General features: G+C 36.3%; 1 protein-coding gene across 1 annotated transcript in view; it reads right to left on the bottom strand.

Annotated features, from left to right (window-relative positions):
* LOC131931421 (uncharacterized) overlaps nt 1-21,666 on the bottom strand; it is a 40,151-nt gene extending 18,485 nt beyond the window's left edge. Inside the window, exons 1-8 of the mRNA XM_059288217.1 lie at nt 21,519-21,666; nt 6,292-6,426; nt 5,786-5,920; nt 5,252-5,386; nt 4,707-4,841; nt 3,475-3,624; nt 2,814-2,904; nt 13-86 (exon numbers count right to left, since the gene is read on the bottom strand). Of these exons, the coding sequence (XP_059144200.1) occupies nt 13-86; nt 2,814-2,904; nt 3,475-3,624; nt 4,707-4,841; nt 5,252-5,386; nt 5,786-5,920; nt 6,292-6,426; nt 21,519-21,666 (1,003 nt within the window). The remainder of the gene's footprint in view (nt 1-12; nt 87-2,813; nt 2,905-3,474; nt 3,625-4,706; nt 4,842-5,251; nt 5,387-5,785; nt 5,921-6,291; nt 6,427-21,518) is intronic.
* Between the last annotated feature and the right edge of the window lie 5,012 nt (nt 21,667-26,678).

A 26,678-nucleotide genomic window follows, 5' to 3' on the forward strand; every position in this document is an offset into this window, starting at 1 on the left:
CCAACGACTTACAGGTACCAGCCGTGTACTTTTTCTCAACTTTTTCACCATCATACACAGTTGGTATAGACTGTGGGATATAAATACTGTTATAATATAAATCAATACTGAAAAATTAGCTGTCTTTAAGAATTTTAAAAATATACTTGAAGTCAACACACGATAAAATTTCAAAGGAACGAAAAATGAAAAAAATTATTCAAACTTTTTAGTGACTACCTTGAACTGGTTGAGAAAGAATTCCTTGTTGTGTCCCAGTATGTAGACCTTTAGATTCGCGATGGGTACTGACGTATCTGTTTTGGTGGTTTCGTTCGGAAATAAACAAAACATACAATACTAATACACGACATTAATGCATATATAGGTGACGGAAGTTTATCCAAAGGTAGTTTTCTAGAAATAAAGACAAAACCCAAATAGAACACATGCACACGCACACATACACACACACACACACACACATATATATATATATATATATATACTAGCTGCATCCCGTGCTCCGCCACGGTAAATCTTTTTTAAATGTACCAACTTGGGAACAGAACAAAACTAAACACAACACAAACGAACGCAAAAAAAACAAACTAAAAAACAAACACAACACTCATAACATAGACACAATTTAAATGCAATCATACAGGCATATTGCTCACAGTCTAGCCCGTAGCGCCAAATTGCGCCCTTTCCGGTGATTTGCACCCCCCCTCAAACTTTCGATTTGCACCCCTCCCCCCCCGCCCTAAAACTCTCGATTTCCACCACCCCCCCCCCCCTCGCTAATTTTTTCCAACCCACTTTGGCGCCCCCTAAGGTCGGCACTCGGGGACATATGCCCCCTCGCTACGCCTCTCCTATAAAACCCGAAAGATAGAATAATAATTAGAAATCAGCATAAATAATAGGCAGTATTTAAAATATCCGTGTTTTACCTACAATATTTCACTTTATCCTTTTACGAAAATTTTTCCAGTACTAATAATTTTAAAAATTTACAATAGAGTTTCATAACTAAAACCATTGCGAACCTAATGAACGTGATTGCCTTTTATCAATCCATGCTAATTATAATTTTCTAACAATAATTTCCTCTTATAAATCCGAATAATTTGCATTCACATTTTGCTAATTATATTATTGCAACACTAATTCCTTCTATGACGAACGTATATTTGCATTCACATTTTTTATTAGCGTGAGTTTAATGTATTTTTAAATTACCTCCTTTGTCCAAATTAGAAAAGAGTTAAATTAATTTGATTTTTTCTACCGCACTGTTATTGTGTTATTAAAATGTATCCACTTTTTCTAGGAATATAAACGAAAATGATATTTGACATTGATCCTTTTAATATGTTTTAGCAATGTGCATGTATTTAATATTTTCTTTAAGTTATGCAAAAGAGTAAACACAGTGGAAATTATAAAATAGCTCTATGCCGCTATATAAACAAACCCTACTCTACTACTTATAATAAGACACTGCGGTGCACTGAAAAGCACAGCATCGTGCGAATGTTTACTTTTATGGTTCCAAAAGCTATAGCGATGACAGAAGGAAGGAAGGAAGGAAGGACTGACACACGCTCAGCCCGCTTATATTATAGATATATATATATATATATATATATATATATATATATATATATATATATATATATATATATATATATATATATACATATGTATATGCCTATATATGTGCTTAAACAAATGCTTATGTATGCTTATAGGTGAGCCGTTGCTCGTGCGTGTGAGTGTATGTGTGTGTGTGTTTGTGTGTGTGTGTGTTTGTGGTTATGTGTGTGTGTTTATGTGTGTGGGGAGGGGATGTATGCTTTAAAACAATAAAAAGCAGCCAGGTATACAATACAATAAGAATGAGATTGGTAGAATCAAGAGACAGAATAAAATGAAACAGAATAGAATTTACCTGGGACAGCCTCAGTCTTAACTGTTTTCATTTTTCTAGACAAATGGAGGAAATGTCTTTAAGAATATATTTATAAGGAAATCTATATATATATATATATATTTCTTTTGCTTCGTTCTTAATTCTATTAAATATTTCGTGTCAACTTGTCCTGCGCTATTTAGGCCGATGACCCTGGATTTTTTTATTTTTTTTTTTTTTGTGGTTTTCTTTTTGGTTGATTCCATAGCTTTTGTCCAACCAAGAACAAACTTTAAGGCAGCAATTGTTTGATTTTGTAGGTGCCTATCCCAGATGAGTAGCAGTACTCAGGGGTAGTCCATAAATGACGTCACACTCGTATGGGGGAGGGGGGGGGTCCGTAATTTCGTGACGGCTTGGGATGAGGGGGAGGGGGGGTTCAGATGGTGTGACGTCACACTTTTGCTTTATAAAAAAAAGCAATGTTAGAAAACGAATTTTGGACGTTATTTCGAGTTTTAAAAAACTGTTTTAATTTATTGTAATAGGAATTGATTAAAATACTCTTTTTTGACAGAGTTCAGACAAGATTTTAGAAAAATATCGATGTTTAGAAAAAAATGAAACTGCAATTTTGATTGGGGTTGTGTGACGTCATTTTAGGGGGGTCTGGCATTATATGACGACGTGTGACGGAGGGAAGGGGGGAGGGAGGTAAAAATCGTCAAAAAAGTCTGACGTCATTTATGTATGACCCCCCCCCCCCCCCACCAGCTGTTAAGCCTCGTCTGTCCGGGTTTCAAACTCGAGACCTCTCGAATATTTTCTCTTATTTAGTCTGTTCACAATAGCAAATGTATTGAAATAGAACAAGTAATTGACACGTTAAATCAGTACTCTACAGAGCGCTACGAACCTGCGTATGAATATAAAGATGACCAGGATTGCAATAAGTAATGCGGACAGCACAATCAGTAAATACAGTATATATGTATCATCCTTGTTTTCTGTAAATTATTTACATTGTGTCATGTATTAAACATGGTGTATATACATTCTTGAACCATACAGGAATGTATATACAAATGCATATGGAAACACAATACATAAATAAAAAATTAAGTAACAAATACACGAGTGAACATAACATACTCATATAAAAATACCATCGGGTCCAATATAGTGATGTTAGTTATGTAAGCAGAGTTTCTTTCAGGCATCTATTACTGGGGAGACTGAAGAAAGTCTACTGCCCCCCCACCCCCAAATTGAAATGAAATTCATATAGAAAATATATGCTTTAACCCCGGAACATTTAGTCCGCCCCACCCCCTTCCGAAAATTTCAAGTACGCCGCCCCCGATGAAAAAAGTTCGATTGAAAGAAACACTACGTACAAGGTATTGTATCTACTCCTGTAAAATGCAGACCCGTTAAAACAACAACCAATTTCATTTATTGGAATATGTATAAATTAATAATTAAATTTGTCAAAAACTATGTTAGAAAACAAATCGATTCCTTGTTCTGGATGTTCAAACTTTCTCTTGGCAAGCGTGTCTCGACCACACACTCACCCTCGGCATTTGGGTCAGCTAGAATCTTGCTTCTTAAAACACTATCTCCGCAGATGGCGTCACACAGGCGTTTGATCTCAGTAGACTCGGGCACACAATCAGGGTCGCATTGTTGTTTGCAGTTGGGCCCGAAAATTGTGTCGATACACTCTGTGGAAGTTTAAGGGTTAAATTGGTTCTAGTTAAAGGGTTAAAGTGGTTCTAAAAGGGTTAAATTTTCCCTATATAAACATTAATAATTTTTTGAAAAACGATGACTGTTTTTAAAACAATGTTATGGAACTTTGGCTCTCTATATCTGGCTCATTTTTTTCATAAAATGGATAAATGAATCGGCTATATATATGTATATATATATATATATATATATATATATATATATATATATATATATATATATATATATATATATATATATATATATAACTTTTGTATAGGATATGCTCACAAATAAAATTTAAATTGCCAACTTATATATAAAAACTAGTTTATTTAACCACACTCAAAGTATGAATTCTATTAAAATAGAAACTGTAGCCTATATAGGGCCTACTGTGTAAATGCTTTAGTTGCAATAAATTAATTTAAATACTAAGTTGCAATAAATTAATTTAAATACTTAAATCTTTACAGATTTTCTTCTGGTGTAAGATCTAAAAAAAATCCTCTTTAGCTCATTCTTTATTTTGCCCTAAATATGTGTCACTGAGATCTCTATAGATAGGCTTATCTTGAGCATGAGTAACTAAACAAAGGAAGAATAAAAACTAAAGTTAACAAGTAAATTAAAATTAAACCAAAACCAATAATCTTTTTTTTTTAAATTTGAGGGATGGAAAAGAAATTTCCATTTTAAAAATAGTTAACATCTATCACTAGATGAGACACACTTGAAGCACCAGAGGCAAAACCTAAACATTCAAACAGCTAAATCGGCTAAATGATAGGCGCGAGAGTTTCAGATCGATCAAAACGACTACATTTTAAAATTAGCTAAAATGAAAAACAAAGACAATTTTTTTTTATTTAAAACTCTACAGTAAAATCCGTATAAAGACTCCGAGCATATGCTAAAAGGAAAACAGTTTCTGTGATTCTGTTTGTATCATGTTATTACTTGTATACGGATGTAGCTTAAGGCTAGCTATACGCTATGATGTAATTGTATGTGGCTTGAGAGTGCCTACATAACAAATGCATCACTTGTATAAAATACACAAAAAATAATTTACCCTGCTCACAGTAGTCTCCCCGCCATCCAGGGGGACATCTCAAACACCGGCCTGTGATGCTGTCACAGGTCTGATTATCACATTTGACGCTGCAGTTGAAGGCACATTCCTGGCCGTAGGTTCCATGTTCGCAGTCTATAAATAGGTTTCAACAATCTTGAGATTGAGTATGATTAAACACATTTTGAGAAAGTCAAAAAAATATGTTTATCAAATTTCGAAACAGTTCTTAAGTCTGTTTAGAACATACTCAAGGCAATTTATGTAATCTTAAAACCGTCTAAAAATGATTAAATATATTTTGATAGAGTCAGAAAAATTTTTTAGATAGTCTTGAGACCGTCTAAACACTTTAATATGCTCTTTTTTTACCTTGATGAGTTTAATAATATTTTGGTATCAAACCGCTATATTAAAACATACTAATAATAATACTGGTAATACTGAAACGAAACCTAATGACGGCATACGTATCAAAACCATGATATCAGTTAAGTTAGAGAATAAAATGTTCACTTGTATAAAATACACAAAAAATAATTTACCCTGCTCACAGTAGTCTCCCCGCCATCCAGGGGGACAACTCAAACACCGGCCTGTGATGCTGTCACAGGTCTGATTCTCACATTTGACGCTGCAGTTGAAGGCACATTCCTGGCCGTAGGTTCCATGTTCGCAGTCTATAAATAGGTTTCAACAATCTTGAGATTGAGTATGTTTAAACACATTTTGAGAAAGTCAAAAAAATATGTTTATCAAATTTCGAAACAGTTCTTAAGTCTGTTTATACATACTCAAGGCAATTTATGTAATCTTAAGACCGTCTAAAAATGATTAAATATATTTTGATAGAGTCAGAAAAATGTTTTAGCTAGTCTCGAGACAGTTAATATGCTATATTTTTACCTTGATGAGTGTAATAATATTTTGGTATCAAACCGCTATATTAAAACATACTAATAATAATACTGGTAATACTGAAACGAAACCTAATGACGGCATACGTATCAAAACCATGATATCAGTTAAGTTAGAGAATAAAATGTTCACTTGTATGAAATACACAAAAAATAATTTACCCTGCTCACAGCAGTCTCCCCGCCATCCAGGCGGACAACATAAACACCGGCCTGTGATGCTGTCACAGGTCTGATTCTCACATTTGACGCTGCAGTTGAAGGCACATTCCTGGCCGTAGGTTCCTTTTTCGCATTCTATAAATTGGTTTCAACAATCTTGAGATTGAGTATGTTTAAACACATTTTGAGAAAGTCAAAAAAATATGTTTATCAAATTTCGAAACAGTTCTTAAGTATGTTTATACATACTCAAGGCAATTTACATACCGAATGCTTTACGTGTAGAAAACACACACACACATATAATATATATATATATATAAATAAATAAATAAATATATATATATATATATATATATATATATATATATATATATATATATATATATATATATATATCTACGCGACGGCTAATATCAGAGCTACATTGTTTTAAAAAATTCTTAACTTGTGTTTCAAATATCCTCAAAGTTTAGAAATAGATTCATAAAAAAAAAAAGTTTTACCCTGCTCACAGTAGTCTCCCCGCCATCCAGGGGGACAACTCAAACACCTGCCTGTGATGCTGTGACAGGTCTGATTCTCACATTTGACGCTGCATTTCAAGTCACAATCCTGGCCGTAGGTTCCATGTTCGCAGTCTATAAATAGGTTTCAACAATCTTGAGACAGTCTAAAAGTATGGCTAAAAGATCAATCAGAAATTGTTACCTCCGCTTCGTTTCAAATCGGTTAATTCCAAATTATCTGCTCCTAACCCGACTATACGATTGTAAACATTCGGGGTGAACCACAGCTCACCTGACAGGTTGGGATGAGGGTGGTGGCTAAGCTGCGTGGTGATTATAGTCTCCGTGAAGAGAATTATATATATAGATATTTTCCATACCAATAGTACTGTCTGTTTTTATTGTTTACCTTCTATTTACTAGTACTAGCGTGCTCTTCGGGATAGAAGAAAATCTGATGATATATGTAAGAAGCGTTCTATCAATGCGTTACCAATCATGTATTATTAGACGTGTGAGCTTTTTGTTTCTAATACTGAGTTTAAATTTAAATGTTAACAATGCCTGCGCCTATATTATATATATATATATATATATATATATATATATATATATATATATATATATATATATATATATATATATATATATATATATATATATATATATATATATCGGGGCACTTGTTTACCTACCGCATGAAATCATGGTGAGGTAGAACACACTGTGGTGATCGCCCAGGTTACACTACCTCAGGGGGTCCGCGTACGGTCACTGGCTGTTTAAATTTACTATAGCGCCCTGATGCTCACAAGATAACCCAGAGAGCCTAATAGCTTATTGAAATATCGCTCACGGGATACCATTGGGCATCAAATTGCGCCCTGCAGGGGCAAGTGCAAACTCGACTGGTTAAATTTATTAAACGACTATAAAGCCCTAACGTATCCATATCCGATCGTGCTTTTGAAAAAGAACGTACGCGCCATAGTGCTCTCGGGTAATCTTGTGGCACCATATCACCCCCCTGCGAGGACGCGCCTGATTCGATAAAGTCAACGATTATTGTTATTGATAAAGACACAATGTCCTTAGTGTATAGCCCTTTTTTAAACGAACGTAGGTCCTCATTTCTCACAATAGGGTTGAAGTATTAACGCTGAATATAGTAGTCTTCCTACACGCTATGATAACGGACATCAAGTGCTAAGATAGCCGATTAAGAACTCTGGGCGCCAAACCGTGTATTGACAAAAGACCCTTCCTCTTTCACAGAAAACGTCTCGAGAGTATTCTCATCAAGTATCCAAAGTTTCATGGCATTCGGATGAACGGTGTCAAACCGCATCCTATTTGTATTTTTAATACTGTATATAGAGAAAAATCGCACCCTTGCGAAATTAAAAACGTTTTTTTTTAAAGGAATCCTCACCTTTAGTGTTTTCATCTACTCCCCAAAGTTTCAAGGCGGTTGGATGATTGGTGTCAAACCGCAAACGACTTTAATTTTATATACCATGTTTATAGAATAATTGAATATCGCACTGCCGGGGTCACCACTGCGACTTTTTGAATTTAATTCTCGCAAACACCTCCCCAGGAATATTCTAAAAAACTTCCGAAAGTTTCATAAAAATAAGGTGTAGTAATGTATAAAAGACACACACACACACACAGAGATACACATACATAGCTTTATAGATAGATGAAGAGATTGCTATTTCTGGTTTTACAATTGAACCCACGGATCAAAATGTGTGGATCCTATACGTTACCTTTGTAGCAAAACGCTCGTGATGAGAAGCACTCGACGCATGAGCTCTCGACATTGTTACAGGCCTCGGGTTGGCACTTACGCTGGAACTTAGAGGCACATCCTTGGTCGAAATAGGGATTGGTGCATACTAAAAACATGTACAACGTATCATTAGTAATATCAGAGTTATCAAAAAGCCCCCTATTACACTACCGCAGGCTCACCGCGTACGGCACATGGCTTCTCAATACTAACATATGTGCAATAGTGCTCACAGGATAACCCATACCGCCAATTAGCATCCTGAAACAATAATGCAGATTGCGTCATCGCTATAGTGATACAAATCAATAGGATTTTTTTCTTTAACATGTAGGAAAAAAATTATTTGAAGTGTTATAAACATCAGTTATGACTGATGCAACTTGTTAGCGGTATTAGTGGTTTTTTATTATATGCTCGATCTCAAGTTCTAATTGGTCGTCTACCCACACTAATGCATGAAAATATAGTGTATATATATATATATATATATATATATATATATATATATATATATATATATATATATATATATATATATATATATATATATATATACACTACAGTATCTAACGTTAGACCACTTAGCCCCTACAAAAACCTCAATAAATAATCTACTTCTGAAGTAACAACAACTGATGTTCTTAGATCTCAACCCATTTGTGTAGCATGTTATGTAATTTATGTCAATCTTGGTTAAGCAGGGAAGTTATCAGACACATACAATTGCTACCCCCTCAAATTTTTTTACCTACATAATACCAAGCCCTCACCATAAAACTCCATCTCTTTGTAGGTAACATAGATTGCTGCTCTTAGATCTCAGCCGACAAGAGATAACATCTCTAATGTAATTTATTGCCCTAAAGGCGCAGCACGGAAACAATGGTGAAATCAGTATGACTAATCTGCTTCTAAATTTAACTAACCTCAATCCAGTATCAGATACATATTATTAGACACATATTAGGTAGGACTAATTAATTTATTAAAGCCTTTTAAAACAAAAATAGTAACAACTATTAAAATTAAATTCAAGGAGCGGATTCTAGGTTTAAGTCTCGTCACACAATCTATTTCAATTTCAGATAATTTTGTTTGCTAACTAAAATAATTAGAATCTACAGCTAGATTCTAGATATTTGAGACAATTATATTTTTTTTTATTATTATGTCTATTTGTTTTTATTAATTATTGAATTATTTTGAATCGAATATAGATCTCAATGTTTTTTTTTAATTAAATTTAATTTTTCTTGTAGTTTAATTTAATTGAATAAGTAGATTTTAGATTCTGTGTCTACCTAGCGTAGCCAGTTTCGTGGACAACATGATTAGATTTTGAGCTAGATTTTATATCTTAATATTAAATAAATATTCCAATTAAATGTTATTATATTTTTTGACGTAGGTGAATGTCAAGCGTATTTGTTTTATTAACAGAAGTCTTGTGTTAATTAAAACGAAGTTTATTGTTTACTGTCCCTAACAAAAGCAAAGTGTCGAGAACATATTCGCATTTGATTTGCCGCTGCTTCACTCACGCCACTTTGATAAATATTGGCTAACAATTGACAGCGTCTACGTTCTGTTAATTGTCGATCTCTATCACCTTAGTTTCATATAACTCTTGGCTGTCGAAGTAAACGAATTCCTTTAGATCTGCAACTTCTTGTATCACAGCCTTTTACAGCACAGATTGTCATTTTGAATGTGGATCCGTAACGTCATATCAAGGACTCTATACCAGGCATGGATGTTTGTCAAATACAGACATAACCCATAAATCCAACTCTAACTTTAACCATAAACAGTGAGTTTGCTTGTGTGTTTGCATTGTGTTTGTGCTTTTATTTGTGTTTCTATTTACGTTTGTTTTTTCTTTTGTGTTTGTGTGTGTGTGTTGCGTTTGTGTTTTCGTTTGTGTTTGTTTTTGCATTGTATATATATATATGTATATATATATATATATATATATATATATATATATATATATATATATATATATATATATATATATATATATATATACATACATATAGCTCAAATGGTTTATGTGGCTCTGTATGAGGCGTAAAGCGGACAGAGCACGGTGCCTAAAGTGTTTATTATCTAAAATAATGATTAGAAAAATTATTATAATATGAGGTTTTGTAAAACAAGTTTCATTTCCTAAACGTATAATTTTAAATAAAGTCATGTGGAAAAAATAAAGTCAAAGAATTTGAATCATCTTTCAAAAAAAAAAATTTAAGTGTTATTTTTAATTACTTGCCTTCATTGATCACAAAAGTTTTTTACTTATCTTTATGAAAAAATATTATATCGGGGGTGGGGGGGGGATACTTTTTATTATTTTGTCTTGATGTTAAAAAATGTAAATAATTTGCGTTGATTGATCAAGTGTAATTTGGTAGGTAAAGCACGGATATTGTAAATACTGACTTTAATTTATTTTATACACAGAACGCACTGCACTGTTTACTAATTATTTTTAATCAATAACAGTTAAGAAGCCGCTACTAAATGTCCTCTATGTTTGCGGACAAGCTAGTGGTATTAAAGTTGTTCACTAAATTGAATCAGGCGTGTCCGCCGGTGCCCCGGCTATGTTCGATTTGCCGCCCTGTGTTATCTTGTAAGCGCTATGGTGCAAATGTTTATATTAAAGAGTGCGATAGGCTGTGAATAAAAAGTGTTACTATAGTTGCACTACAAATCAAATGCAGAACATCAGTTTGGCGTCCCGACAGGGTGCAATTTAGCGCCCCGGGCATTCTCTTGAGCTCTATGGTGCCTAAGTTTGTTTTAAACTGTGCGATAGACAATGTATAAGAAGGGTTACAATGGCCATTATTTAATTCGAAACTGGTCATCCTCTAGCTCTCCGGGAATTCCCGTGATTGCTATGGCACCGACATTCGGTTTGAACTGTTTGATAGCTTACGGATAAGATGGAGTAATTTAGTTGTTTACCAAGTTGAATCAGGTGGATCAGCCGTTGCCCCGGCAGGGTGATGTTTGGCGCCCTGGGCTATACTTTGAGCACTATGCTTTTATGTTAACATTTAAGTTTGTCTTATATTCCTGGTTACTGTTTGCGTTTAGGTTTATGTTTGTGTTTGATTTTGTGTTTGTGTTTGTGTTGGCATTTGCGCTTGCGTTTGTGTTGGCGATTGTACTTATGTTTATGTTTATGTTTTCGTTGTGTTTGTCTTTATGTTTCCGTTAGTGTTGGTGTTTGTGTTTATTTTCGTATTTGCATTTTTGTTTGGCGTTACGTTTGTGTTTGTGCTTTCGTTGTTTTTTTTTCGTTTAGGTTTGCGTTTATTTTATGTTTGCGTTTGTTTATGTGTTTATGTTTAGTTTTTTGTTGGTTGGGGTTAGGGTTAATTAGAAAAGTAATATATTTCCTAAACCCGGACAAAGCATGGTATATATTATGTTTAATAAACACATAAATCATGGTCCTTTATATGGGAAAAAGGCATAACCCCCTCTACCCGTCAATTACCTCTGATCATTCACCCCTTCCCATCCCCCGACATCCCCCCCCCCCGAGTAATCACCCCTTGTCAATTACCCCCGCAAAATATGACATTACTCCCCCCCCCCCACACACACACACACGGACATTGCTTTAAGTTGCAGGTAGGATTAGTGTTATGTTCATGTTCATGTTCATGTTCATGTTCATGTTCATGTTCATGTTCATGTTCATGTTCATGTTCATGTTCATGTTCATGTTCATGTTCATGTTCATGTTCATGTTCATGTTCATGTTCATGTTCATGTTCATGTTCATGTTCATGTTCATCTTCACGTTCACGTTCACGTTCACGTTCACGTTCACGTTCACGTTCACGTTCACGTTCACGTTCGTGTTCGTGTTCGAGTTCGTGTTCGTGTTCGTGTTCGTGTTCGTGTTCGTGTTCGTGGTTGTGGTTGTGGTTGTGGTTGTGGTTGTGGCTGTCGATTATACATTAAATAATTATATTTCAATTGAAATGGGATAACTTCGTAATTCTACAATTGGATGCAAATATTACTCACAATAGTTACATTCCTTATGCCAGTAAACACTGGGCACATAACATTTCTGAAGATCATCGCAATCTTTTTTCTGTAACGGGCAAGAACAGACGTGCTCACACTCCAGGCCGAAATGAAAGGGGTCACATTGGATGTCTGTTGTGGTAGACAAATAGGCAAGTTTAATGGCAAATATCTGATCATTGTCAGCAACACACACTACTCAAAGATATTGTAATTCTGATTGTAAATTAATGTTCCCCTTCCAAACTTGGCGGTGTATGACATTTCATATATAAGCATTATATAAAACTAGCCAGCGGTACCCGTTTTACGTGAATTATAGACCTATATATTTTAAAATGGTGTACTTGTTTGAGAAAAATAATTTATGAGATAGTTATTGATCAAAACTCAATGTGCTTTACTACACGCTGAACGATATTAGTGACAAAGCAAAGAAATAACTTTTTAGCTAAAAATACGACACATTTAAGATAACACAGGCACACACTGGTTAAGTGACTTAAATGATTCCGTTAAAAATCTGGCTATTCAATGGTCATTACGTTGTTTTTAAGTAATTTGTATTAGTTTGAGCGATAACATTGTATATATTTCATAGCGTACGTCTTGATAAGTAGATCTATAGATCTAGATCTAAATCAAATTTGAATGAAGTAGTTCCTTTCTTTATAGTCTAAAATCGGAAGATTCAAATATAAAAAAAAATTAAGTTTGCTTTGATGTGTCACGATCCTTCACAACCTGCGTGGTATTATGTACACTATCATCTCAGCTATTTTGGCACCTTATAAAACACGGAGAATGAAAGACGTATTTAAAAAGCTTAATTTACGCGAATACGCCTATTCTTTCAAATTAATTTTTTTATCCCAAATTAGCCAGTTCCATAGCTAAACAGATTTCTATAAAATAATTAAGGCCTGAAATAGTTTAATATAGAAATTTATTTTTGGAATAGATTCTAGTGTAGATGGTGTCTAAATCTAGGTCTTAGCTACTTAGCGTCTACGTCTAGTTTTTGCGTAGATTTGGATCTAGTCTATATCTAGAATCTCTAGATCTAGAATCCAAATAGATTAAATACATTTTATAAATTTAGGTCGGAAAAATGTCATATCGTACGTAGATCTAAATCAAATTTAAATGAACTAGTTCATTTCTTTTTACTCTAAACTCGGCAGATGACGTCATATATTAATGTATAAGCATTAGTGACGTCATTGTTTCACGGGTTCTTTTTCACAACTATAAACACTTTTCCTGTTGCATAATTAAAACTGTTTTTCTACATTCGAATATGCCTTTATTTTTTATTTGTCTTCTTTAAATAAAATGTTGGTTATACATTTAAAACATCTACCATATTATTTTCAACCAAAGTCCGTATCAAGTTCTCTATACATCGCTGAAGATTCTAATGTGATACCCTGCGAAAATACTTTGCGAACTGAGAGAGAGAGATAGAGAGAGAGAGAGAGAGAGGGAGAGAGAGAGAGAGAGAAGTGCTCACATGGGCTTTTAAATATTAGGATTTGCAGTTCTGTATCAAGCTTTAGCGATTTCTTGTAATCGGGATTGGAAATAATTCTACTTTTGGTTTTTCAAAATCCTATAACTTGAGTATTGTTTCAGATAGATATACAAAATTTGAATTGTCAATAAAACATTGAATTATCTGCCATCTTTCCAATTTTGAGTAATTTCCGTTGTCTAGAAGTAGTACTTTACGCCCTTTCCGATTTCTCAAAAAATATTCCGCACTATTTTACAGACATTGTTTGCTGCTCACTTCGTGTGCAGTTTTTTTTCTACGTGTTTCTAATCTATTTTAAAAAGTTTAAGTAATTAAAAATCATGTCTATACCCAGAGTTGCCATCCCTCACTATGTTATATATGTACATTCGATAAAGTTAAGGGGAGATCACTCCCGCTTTTTCAGTTATGGAGAGATTTTTCATAACTTTTTGTTATTCCGTGATTTATTATTTCGAATTGTGTATTTACAATCATTTCGTATAAGCCGTTTACTAATACACACATAGCACCGCAATTTTCACACCATATCCCCAATAATAAGCGCAGTAAACATACTCAGCACACAAGAACCACAACTGCTTACTCGCCTCCAATAACCTCAACTTCACAAAAGTGCATGTGCTTGCCAGCTATAACAACACTGATTTCCATTTCCGACATTGCTTCTGTAATGCGTAGGCCAGGTGCCAGCATCACTCGGCTTCTGCTGTATTTAAAGAAAGGGTTACTAATATTCCAACCCCAACTGGAATGCTTTGCAGACTTAAAGCCTATGTCCATAACCTCGCCACCTGCAATGATCGAAATAAACTTACAATTACTTGGTCTTAAACGAGAGGTTTATTTTCCAGATATTTTCCTCCTGGCTACTTGAGTAGGGGGAGGGGGGGCTTAAATTTATTGGGGAAGGTTGAAAGTTATTAAAGTATATATTTTATTTATATAACTTCTATTTCGTTCACAGCGAGAGACGGTGAACTTCATTTGGGGGTGGGGCATATACCTTCCCTTCCCCTTCAAAGATGCCTCAGAGGATATAGGTGTGCTTTATATGAAATTATATTTTTAAAGAAAGATTATCTATATACTACTAAAACTCAAGTTTGTTTACATGTTTGAATATTTATTTTTTTATTTTTTTGTCTGATTTCTTACTGTAAGGAAACTGCTTTATATGGGGGCTGTCAAATAGTATGTAGGTAGAGAATAATTTTTGATTGCAGACAGACTGTTAATCACACATTTATTTAAAGACGTTAATTAATTTATTGATTTATTCATAGGTAGATTAACCACATTTTTTAAAAAAGATTTGAAAAACGACTAGACTCGATGGAACCGTGACGTCACAGTTTTTTGTTTACTTTTTTAGTACAATAAAATGGCGGCGCTATCGAAGAAGATTGTGTTCCCATTCAAAAGTTTAACGCGTTCTAAATCTAATTTTCTGTCGGCAATAACTTTAACAATACGACCGTTTGCTGTATTTATTACGTTCCAACACTTAAAATCAATTTTCAACTGTCTTTTTCATTTAGTTTTACGATAAATTTCACTAGATCTACAGATCAGCTGTCGAAGGAAGAACATGTTATAAAATGAAATCTAGATTTTAGATCTAGATCTAGAATCTAGATCTAGCACTAGGGCACTAGACTTTACGTAAATTCTAGATCTATACTTAACGCAAATTCTACATCTAGAATCTATTTCAGGCCTTATTTTATATAAATCTTTGTTTAGCTTTAATGACCATCTAATTCGAGAATACATCGGATTTATCTGTCTAGGTTCTAGAGCTAGATATAGTAGGATTGGAGGCGTGGTCGGTTGCTAAAAACAATGGCGTCCGGACCGGACGCATGACTTCCGACTATTTTTAGGCTATGTTTACCACGAGCAAAATGGCGGGTTTTCACGTTATATAAACAAGCTAAACGAGTCGTAGAATCTAGATCTAGATAATTCTATCTAGATCTAGATAATTTTAAACCTTCATTATTTTATATAAATCTTTGTTTGGTTAATTTAAGATAAAATTTAATTTGAAAGTTACAAATACTAGACTTAGATCTAGATCTATGCGCGTAAATCAAGTTGCATAAGGAGACACAAAGTATTAAAGTATAGTATAAAAATTCACCTGTGACGTCACGAGTAAAGAACTAAGTTGTTAGTGTAATCGGCTCTCATACGGGTGGCACAGGTTCTAGAACAATACGTCAATGATTTTTTTTTTCTTAATTTTTTTTTTTTAGATGTGAATGATAAAGTTGCCTATCTGAACTTGGCGGGATACAGGGCAGGTGAAGTAGAGTTCATCTGTTTCTTTGTCCTAAGCATATGAAGGGATAGTGTGGTCAGAGACATGCTCGGTTTAAATCGTTTTTTAAGCGATAAAAACATGTTGTCTGAGACTTGGTGGGACACTGGGCAGGTGAAGTAGAGTTGAGTAGGTCACCTGTGACGTCAGTATATGAAGGGATAGTCCGAAATCGGTGTTTTAAAAGATTAAAAACATATTTTTTAATGTGCGGTCTGTTTTTTGTGACGATAAGTGACACTGCAGTAGCGTAGCGAGGGGGGGGGGACATATGTTCCGGGCGCCGACCTTAGGGGCGCCAAAATGGGTTGGAAAAATAAATTGAAAGGTTGAGGGGGTGCAAATCGAAAGTTTGAGGGGGGGGGTGCACATCAAAAGTTTGAGGGGGGGGAGTTCAAATCGAAAAGTTTGTCCCCGGGCGCCGGGAAGGGACGCTACGCCTCTGAGTGACAGACGTGATGTTTTTTTATGGATGACCCCCGAAACCCACAGTTATCCAACGGATGACGGGTAGTCTAGTATAACCTAAATGCCGTAGAGGACAAAGTTGTGTATACAGTAGAAAATCTCATCTTTATTGATGCATGTGATGAGATTTGTATAAACAATAGCTAAATATGTTCCCTGTGATGGACCAGATTTTGTCTAATAAAAGAGAAATCCAAACATTTTGGCTGCGAATGAAGTAATGTTTTGAAACATGTTCTATTTTACTGTAACGAACTACTTTTTGGATCGTTCATGTAGATGATGATGCTATTTATATAAGACGGTCTAGCGAAGGAAACCCTCCAGCTCCTAGATTTCAAACAATTTGAGTTGCTTGTATCCCCATCCACGGTGATAGGGTCTGTCGCCTGCTGTTTTAGAGCCAGGTTTCTTCCTATGGTCAGCACATATGGAATAAATAAATTCTAGAAGTTAGGTTTGGATTGAAATGAAGATCAAACTTAAGTTTAAGTTTAGTTTTTTTAATTTGGTAATTAATATTATAGTGCAAATTCAAAATGTTCTCTGTTTTCATAAGAGGAAAAGGAAGTACAAAAGGAAAATAAAGCACATAAAAAGAAAAATATCAGTAAATGTAATAGTCATATTCAATAACAGACGTAAAAAAAAAAATAAGACATAATTAAAGTAAGCTATCGCTTGATCTACTTTTAACCGTCGTCATGGTAATGATAGCCGCGGGGAACAATAACACCGAGGTTCCGTTTTTACATTATTCCATGGTTAATATTAAATGCTCATACTTGTAATCGTTATTTTTGCGTGTTTTGGGCGAGACATCTTGTTTTAACAATAGGCAGATAGTGTTTGATGTGAAGTAGCCTTTTATACAATTTTTGGCCATCGCGCAGAACATAAGGTAAAAATAACTTTGATTTCCGTATTTAATACTATTTTGAAAATACACCAACTTATTATAACATATAAAACATTATATATTATGTCTTATTAAACTAATTTCATTAATTTAAAACATTGAAAAAAATGAATGTCAAGAACACTAGCAGACAGCACATTTGGGCAGATCGTTCAATCGCGTCACAACAACATTTCTTGAAAATTAACCAACCGTATCAGTCATAGCACCGTAGCCATTTATTAACAAACTCTTTTTTTATCATTTTCTAAATCTCTATAATAAAAATTGGGTAACAGGACAAATGATCCCAGGACAAATTATCTCAGACAAAATATCTCACGGACAAAAGATACCAGGACAAAAAAATTCAGGGCAAATGATATCATGGACAAATGATCTCAGACAAAATATCTCAGAAAAAATATCTCACAGCAAAATTGTAATAGTGTATTGGATGATTTCAGTTGATCTGCACATTTTTATTGACTGTCATATGGTATTGTTTACTATATGTAATATTGTTTATAGGCCTATATAATAGTTTTTAAGAAATATTTGCAGCATAAATGTGTCATATTTCATTAAACATGTTAAAATTCAGATTACTAATATAGTATGTGAAGATTAAAGAAATTTTTCGATAGCCAGCTTAGGTGGGCTTGCCAAAGATGAGACAATCCTACCACGTCAAGTGGACGAAACTAGATCAAAGGGAATTAAATAACAATAAAGACACAACTTTGTAACAAGGTGGCCGCCCCTTTGATGGCAGAGACATACCTTAAGGCACGGGTTCCCAAACTGGGGGTCGCGAAGGGCTATCTATGGGGTCGCCAACTGGTAGACTAAACCCTAGCATTGAAAAAAACGTAAATATCTAGAAGAGTATCTGAAATTCGGCTTTACTAACATCAGTGAAAATGGAATAGAGAAGAAGCAATGCCTACTGTATGAAGTTGTTCTCAGTCACGAGTTTATGAAATCTTCAAAACTAAAACGTCATTTGAGACGAGTCATTCGGAACACACCAAAAAAGATATGGAGTTCTTTCATCGGCATGAAGCTAGTTGCAATCGTCAGAGACTTAATTGAATAGGAAGTTAATTCTTGGGGATTCCAGTGCAGTAAAGATGCAACATACATCTCTGCCTAATATTCAGCGGCTTATAGCAGATGGGTTAAAACGGATGGTGCGCCATCTACGTTCAGGTCAAAATCGGGCTTTCAGAAAACAGAAAAGATTTAGCTCCCTAACCACTGTCCTTGCCATCATGACTCCATTGCTAGTAAAAGTCGTAAATTATATTAAATCTGGAGACTTCAAAGAACTGAGCAAAGACATGAATAAAGATCACGAGGTTCTACTTTTCTACATTACAGTACGCTGGCTGTCAAACGGAATGTTGTGAATCGTGTTTTTGAATTGAAATCTGAAATCATATTGTTCTTGGAAGTGCAAAGGAAACAAGACCTTTTGGTATGCTTAAAACGACATAGAGTGGTTGGAGAGAGTATGATACCTAGCTGCAAAATCGGCGAAGAAAATAAATCTTGACAATATTGTAAATTTGAGAAACTCTGCACTGTGCTAGATGGGCATCTTAAATCTCTTGAAACCAAAATACAGCGCTATTTCTCTGGGCTGAAAAAAGAAGAATCTGCATTGACGCATTACCCATTCTGTTCTTCCCTTGATGTTGCAAGCATTCCAGATGAATTACAAGATGCATTCTTTGATTTGCAGAATGATTTCGCGTAAGATGAAAAAATGTTCACAGAATTTTGGTGTAGTATTCACCATTCATACCCAAACGTAAATTGATTGACTTTTCGAGAGTAGATTTTCAACACTATTCTCCGATTATAAAAAAAATTAAGAAATAAATTGAATGTTGATAATGACATAGGTTGGCGTTAATAAAAACTTAACCTCGAATGTTTGGTAAATAGCATGCAGTTTTAATCATGGTATTAAAACAGTTATCAAGAGTAGTTCATATTGAAAGTCTACTAGAAAATCTTATTTTAGTGCTTATTAATTTCCATACTAATTTCGACTTTTTAATTCTATGGGGGTCGCGGGTCACTTACTTTTTATAAAAGTGGTTCGCCAGTCGAAAAAGTTTGGGAACCACTGCCTTAAGGGAACGAAATCCACCCTCCATGAACAACACAACTAAAATCTAAAGTCAATAGTTATGCGTCGGTCACACCTTAGTGATTAGGTGACAAATGCTTATTTAAGACGAACATCGGTCAACTCGGAGCTACGTTTGTCGTAGTGTGCATGCAAACAAAGCAGTATTAGTGGAGATTACTCAGCTAAGGCCTCTCAAAAAGGGTATAGGACATTTGCTTCTGGTGATTTATGTTTATAAAAGCCAGAAGTGGAACAGCAGGCAAGGAGATTTGGAAATGTGAAGATAGAATATGTAAAGCAAGAGTTCATACAATACGTGATCACATAGTATTGGAGAGGTGTGATCATAACGATGTACCTGCCGGCATAGAAACGTAAGCGTTTCGTTTGTGTTCATGATGCAATAAAAACAATAATTTAACGTTACAAACCTAAAGACCCATTCACATTTTTGAAAAAATATTTCGTGTGTTTTGAACATTAATGTTGTATGTTTGTTTTATACATTATCATTTATTATACATTTCAGGAATAGGTTAGTTTTCATTTTTACTTTTTTAAATCAAATGCTGTTAGAAGGATTAAGTTTAATAAATCTTTTGATGCTTTGTTAAGTTTAACAGATTCATTTTAATCACAATTATTACGCGTAAAAAGTAAACAAAACCATATTGACAGTCAATAAAAAAAAGTTCAAATCAACTAAAATCATCGTACATACTTTTAAAATTTTGCTGTGAGATATTTTGTCTGAGATATTTTGTCTGAGATTATTTGATAATAATATCATTTGTCCTGATATATTTTGTCCTAGTATCTTTCGCCCGTGAGATCATTTGTCATTGAGATCATTTGTCCTGATATCATTTGTCCTGAGATCATTTGTCCGTGAGATATTTTGTCTGAGATATTTTGTCTGAGATCATTTGTCCTGAGATCATTTGTCCGTGAGATATTTTGTCTGAGATATTGTGTCTGAGATCATTTGTCCTCAGATTATTTGTCATGGAACCGGTCGAATTCGTGCTTTCAGATTAAAAAGTAAAAGATCTAGCTCCGAAATTAACGGGAATCGACACAGTTCACCATTAGGCCCCAGTCAGGAAGTTTCTTACTCCTCTCTTACAAAAACTACGAAAATAAACATCGCTAATTACATTCAATCTGGAGCCTTTAAAAGCCATCTGTTTAACCCATTAACGCCGACTGTCGCGAAAACGCGACATACCGATTTTGCGCTTAGCATAAATTATACGCATACAATTATCCTACTTCTGCCGGTACCTTTACTAATATTTAGGAAAAGACCCACAAACCATTGCATTGCTATTGAGTACCCACATCAGTGGCATTATACTGGCATTTAATACCGACAGCAGTGTTATTGAGTACCCACATCTTCAGCACTGAGTACCAACATCAATGACACTGTACACCCACAGATTCTCCACAAAGTAGGCTACCCACAGCAGTGATACTGAGTACCCACTGCTAAGGCTAGGTACCCACAGCAATGTAATCGATTGCCAAAGGCGCCAGCACTGAGTACCTATAGCAGTGTCAGCAAGAACCGACTGCAGTAACACTGAGTACCCACAGCTTCAACACTCAGTAAACTTCTTAAATACCATTCAATCTGGAGCCTTTAAAAGACGTCTGTTTAAAAAGTAGTACAAAAAAATGGATTCTGTATTTTGTTTAATAAATACATGCTCACCCAATTGTGATGTGGCATGTACCCTTTATACTCTCATGTGGCATGTGTTAGGTCAGAATTCCACAAACATCCATTCACTAGATAATTACAGGGTACACTGTTTGCATTTTCCTGTATGAAGCTGTTCTGGTACCCGCTGTTCCTGTATTGCATGTTCCTGTATGAAGCTGTTCTGGTACCAGCTGTTCCTGTATTGCATGTTCCTGTATGAAGCTGTTCTGCTACCCGCTGTTACTGTATTGCATGTTCCTGTATGAAGCTGTTCTGGTACCCGCTGTTACTGTATTGCATGTTCCTGTATGAAGCTGTTCTGGTACCCGCTGTTCTTGTATTGCATGTTCCTATATGAAGCTGTTCTGGTATCCGCTGTTCTTGTATTGCATTTTCCTGTATGAAGCTGTTCTGGTACCCGCTGTTCTTGTATTGCATGTTCCTGTAAACTAAACTGTGCTGTGCAACAAGCTCCCGTAACAACTGTTCCCGCAAGACGCTATCCGTTTAAGAAGTTGTTCCTGCAACAGACGTCCTTAAACAACGTTCCCATACGAAGTGTTCCTTGGCCAGTCTAGCAAGTCACGAAGTGAGCCGTGTGAAGACTACGCTGATGTCTACCCAACTCATCGTTGATATCCTTTAGTCTACCAACCCAGAAGCCCAGTGTATTTTGTGTGTGAGCGTGTGAAGGTGCAGCAGCCTGCTGATATATTGGACCAGCACTCCTGACCTACAATCACACTCTGGGGTAAGTGCCTTTTGTATCAGCCCTCGTGCGGTGCTCTCGGAAAGCAATGACTCTGGTTTTCTTCTACCATTGGGTTTAGATATACCCGCGTGAAATTCTCTATAGTCGTAGAGGTTAAGTAAACTTCCTGAGTTGCCATTACTGGGGTTTCTTGGTTATTACTTGGCAATGGGCCAGAAGTATAAAATTTGCCAAGAGAGTAAACTACTAGAGTGGGCTGAAAATAAACTAGCAGAAGCAGAAGAAAAACATAGAGAGGAAACAAAACTAAATATAGAGTTAGTCGAACGAGAGGCTAAGAGAGCTTTAGAAAAACTAAGAATAGAATCAGAAGAGATGTTTTAATTAAAAACCCTCGAATTGGAGCAACAAAGTTTGGGTAACCAACGGGTAGTTGAACAAACAAAATCATATGTCCCACGTCTTAAGCTGATTAACTTAAAAAGTAACGGTGGTCCAATGGACATGGAGGTAGTGATAGGTATTTTTGAAAAAGAAGCTAGAGAGGTAGGGTTAGATCAAAGATATTGGTGCCATGAGTTCAGGAAAGTTCTGTTAGACAGAGGCTGTGATGCCTGGTTAACTGAGCTAGGAGCAGAAGACTACACCAAATTAAAACGAGAAGTTCTGAAACATTTTGGGCTGACAGAGTCAGGCTACAGCAATAGGTTTAACTCATCCAAACCCAACTCTGAGGACAAACCAGGAAGCTACATTAGGATAACTAGACATTATTTGAAGAGATGGGTCGAACTAAGCGGGATAGAGAAAACTTATGACGGTCTGTTTGATCTGATTCTTTAAGACAAAATCTTAAGGACAGTAAGTGAAGACATCAGGCAACACATACTAATACATAATCGTAGGACTGTTGACGAGGTGGAGAAACAGTGTGACAACTATTTCGCTATATTCCCGACGAAACAGCTAGGCGACTCTCCAGATGCAACGACAGAACTTATAGCTACAATAGCAGAACCAATGCATCAAAAGATGACCGACGTCTTAGTAGATCAAATTCTCCGCACTCTAGACACAGCTATAGACACAACACACGTAGCTCGAAATCACCGCAACTTTGGACCTCGCCTATCACACTTCACAAGATATAGACAGAATTTTGACTCAGACAGGTATAGTTATGTGCAGTCACCGGGTCCATCTCGACAAACTACACGGACTTATAACAACTCGCCTCGACAACAAACGAAATGTTTTTCATGCGGCCTAAAGGGCCATATAGCAGCTGATTGTAATGTCGATACCGAGCGGACACAACGACAGGGGCGTAATAATTCACCTAATGTGGATAAGAGCAGAAACAAACAGAAGAAGGTCAGTTTTAGAAGCAAAAAAAGATGACTAGTCCCGGAGTTTAGTGGAGAGTGCGAAGATTGCGATCAGTGTATCAACCACATGAAGTTTACCTTGCCAATAGGGAACATAGTTAGCGATCTGTGGGAAAAACATTGTAAGGGAAAACTACCTATCGTCTCAGGGAACCAGACAGTTACTGTTTTGCGCGACACAGGTTCTGTAGTCATAGCGTGTAGGAAACAGTTAGTGGACAGAAGTAGATGGAATCGTGGTAGGATGACGATTAAGACAGCCAACGGTGTCAGCAAGAGAGTGCCTAGAGCGTTGGTGAGCATTGAAACTCTTTATCTTACTGGAGAGTTTCTAGCCGTCCTCAAAAATTGTTGGAAGTCTGCAAAAAAGGGCAATAAGAAGTATACACTTGTAGACGGCTTGTTGTTCAAAGTCGTCGGACACAGTAGAGGGGAAGATCAAATTCGTTTAGTCGTTCCATCAGCACTTAGAGATACTGTGTTAAAACTAGGCCACGACACACCCATGGCCGGCCACATGGGGTTGGCTAGAACCAAAGCCCGGATTTCTCAGAGTTTTGATGGCCAGGCGCAGCGGAGACAAGTTTGCCAAGTTAGCCTTGATATTGTTGGACCATTAAGGCTTACACAGAGAGAAATGGGTTTATCCTAACGGCTATAGATCTATGTACAAGATGGCCTGAAGCGGTACCTCTTAAAAGTATAACTGCATCGGAGGTTCAAGATGCTCTGGTCTCAATTTTACTAGAATGGGATTCCCCTGAAGTTATTTTGTCGGATAATGGGTCCCAATTTACGTCAGAAATTTTAAACAAGGTTTCGAAGCTGCTAGGTATTAAACTGGGCAAGTTGAAAGATAGAATGGTACTTTCAAGGAAATTCTGAGAAAAATCACAGCAGATAGACAGGAAGACTAGGACAAATTTTATACCGGCAGCTCTGCTTGCCTACAGGGAAGTCCCCAAATGAAATCACTGGCTATTCACCCTTCGAACTCATGTTGGTAGAAAAGTTAGTGGACCTATGAACATACTCAGGTCCATTTTTACAGGCGAAGGAACTAGCGACTGTAAGACTAAGTTAGCATATGGCTACTTACTTGACTTAAAACAAAACATTACAGTCAGCGTGTAGGCACGCTACGAGAAAGACAGAACTGAGTAAAGATAAATACAAAGAGTAATAAGACAAATCAAGTAAAAGACATTAGAATTGGCGACCATGTGCTCGTCCTAAAGCCTCAACTGCTGAACAAGTTAGGAGCAGCTTAGATGGGCAGGGCCTTACGAAGTTGTTAACAAAATCTCAGACCTAGACTATGTTGTTAGAGTCGGTGAGAAGACAAAAGTCTTCCATGTAAACCGGATAATACTGTACCACCACAGGAATAATTCAGATACGTCAAAAACACATCCCGTGCTAGCGGCCGTATCAGGTGTTATCGAAGAAGAAGAAGAGGAGCCTGAGTGGGGCAATGATCCGCAACCGGGTGTCCCACCGGTTAGGATTAGAACGCCTGACGTGACAGAAACCCACCGAACTAACCACAATTCAAATTAACGGAAAACTCTCCGAGTCGCAACGTACAGACCTTCATCCGTCTGATCCATGCGTTCAAAGATGTTATTAGTAATATACCGGGTAGAACAAACTTAGGTGAACACAACATTGAGTTAAGTGACTTTAAAAACCCATTCGGATTGAAACCCTATTCTATTCCCTACGCACGCAGAGAAATAATGAGAGCAGAAATTGAAGAAATTGGAAAGATCAGGGATTATAGAAAAAGTCAAACTCAGACTATAGCGCCCCGGTAGTTTTGGTCAAAAAGAAAGATGGGGTCTGCCCGATTTTGTGTTGACTACCGCAGGCTGAACGCCGTCACCATATATGACGCTGAGCCTATCCCAGACCAAGAGGAGCTATTTGCCAATTTGAATAGTGCTAAATATTTTACTAAATTAGACCTGACCAAAGGCTACTGGCAAATACCCCTCAACATAAAAGCAAGAAGCTTACAGCGTTCTCTACACCCTGGGGACTTTACAATTTTAATTATCTCCCTTTTGGTCTGTCTACCGCTCCTGCAAGCTTCGCCAGATTAACGCGTTTAGTTCTGAAAGGCTTAGAGAACGTAGTCTCATTCTTTGACGACATATGCATTTATAGTGACAGCTGGGGGAACACGTTAAAAGCTTAGAGGCAGTATTTAGGAGATTAAGGGAAGCGGGATTAACTGTAAAACCGTCAAAAATAGACTAGGATTTGAACAGGTAAGTTTCCCTCGGTCATATAGTGGGAAGTGGAGTAATGGCACCTCAGAGAGAAGTAAAATAGATAAAATTCTAAACATTGCCATCCCAAGAACTAGAGACAAGTGAGGCAACTTGTAGGCCTTATTAGCTATTACTCCAAATTTATCCCCAACTTCAGCAATCTTAAGGCGGTGCTGACTGACCTTTTGGCGGGGGATAAACCAGAGAGAGTTGCTTGGACAGAGGAGTGCAACAGGGCTCTTGGGCTGATACAGGAGTACTTAAACTCAGAGCCTGTCCTTGTCCTGCCCGATATTAACCAACCGTTCATACTCAGGACGGACGCTCAGCACGCGGCATCGGCCCAGTGCTACTGCAGGCTCAAGAGGGGGTGCTGCGGCCCGTCAAATATGTCAGCAGGAACTTGCTACCGCGAGAGACGAGGTACTCAACAATTGAGAGGGAATGTTTGGTCATTATCTGGGCAGTGGGGAAGTTAGCACTGTACTTAAACAACGTACACTTTACACTCCCAAACGGACCAACGAGCTTTGAAGTATTTAAACAACGTACACTTTACACTCCAAACGGACCAACGAGCTTGAAGTATTTAAACAACGTACACTTTACACTCCAAACGGGACCAGCGAGCTTTGAAGTATTTAAACACGTATACTTTATACTCCAAACGGACCAAAGAGCTTTAAAAGTATTTAAACAACGTACACTTTACACGCCAAACGGACCAACGAGCTTTGAAGTATTTAAACAACTGTAGTTACATCAACTCTAGATTAACTCGATGGTCTCTATTGTTACAAGAATTTAAGTTTACTATAGAGCATATACCAAGCAAAAGAGAATATAGTAGCGGACATGCTATCAAGGGAGTAGAGAGAAAGAGCGGTAGATGGTGGATTTTAAAAGTGTGAGTGCTAGACTCGCTATGTATTGTCACTAATAGCCAATATAAACAAAAAGAATGCAAGTACACTTGAAATTTTATAATTGTTCTAATTGGCTCCAAGGAAGTTTAATTTTGCGTGAATAAGTGAGTGCGTGAGCTATTGAACGTGGGTTGCAATATATATATAT

Source organism: Physella acuta, unplaced genomic scaffold (genome assembly GCF_028476545.2).
Source record: "Physella acuta isolate Inbredline_101_S28 unplaced genomic scaffold, ASM2847654v3 ptg001963l, whole genome shotgun sequence".
Lineage (NCBI taxonomy): Eukaryota > Metazoa > Mollusca > Gastropoda > Physidae > Physella > Physella acuta.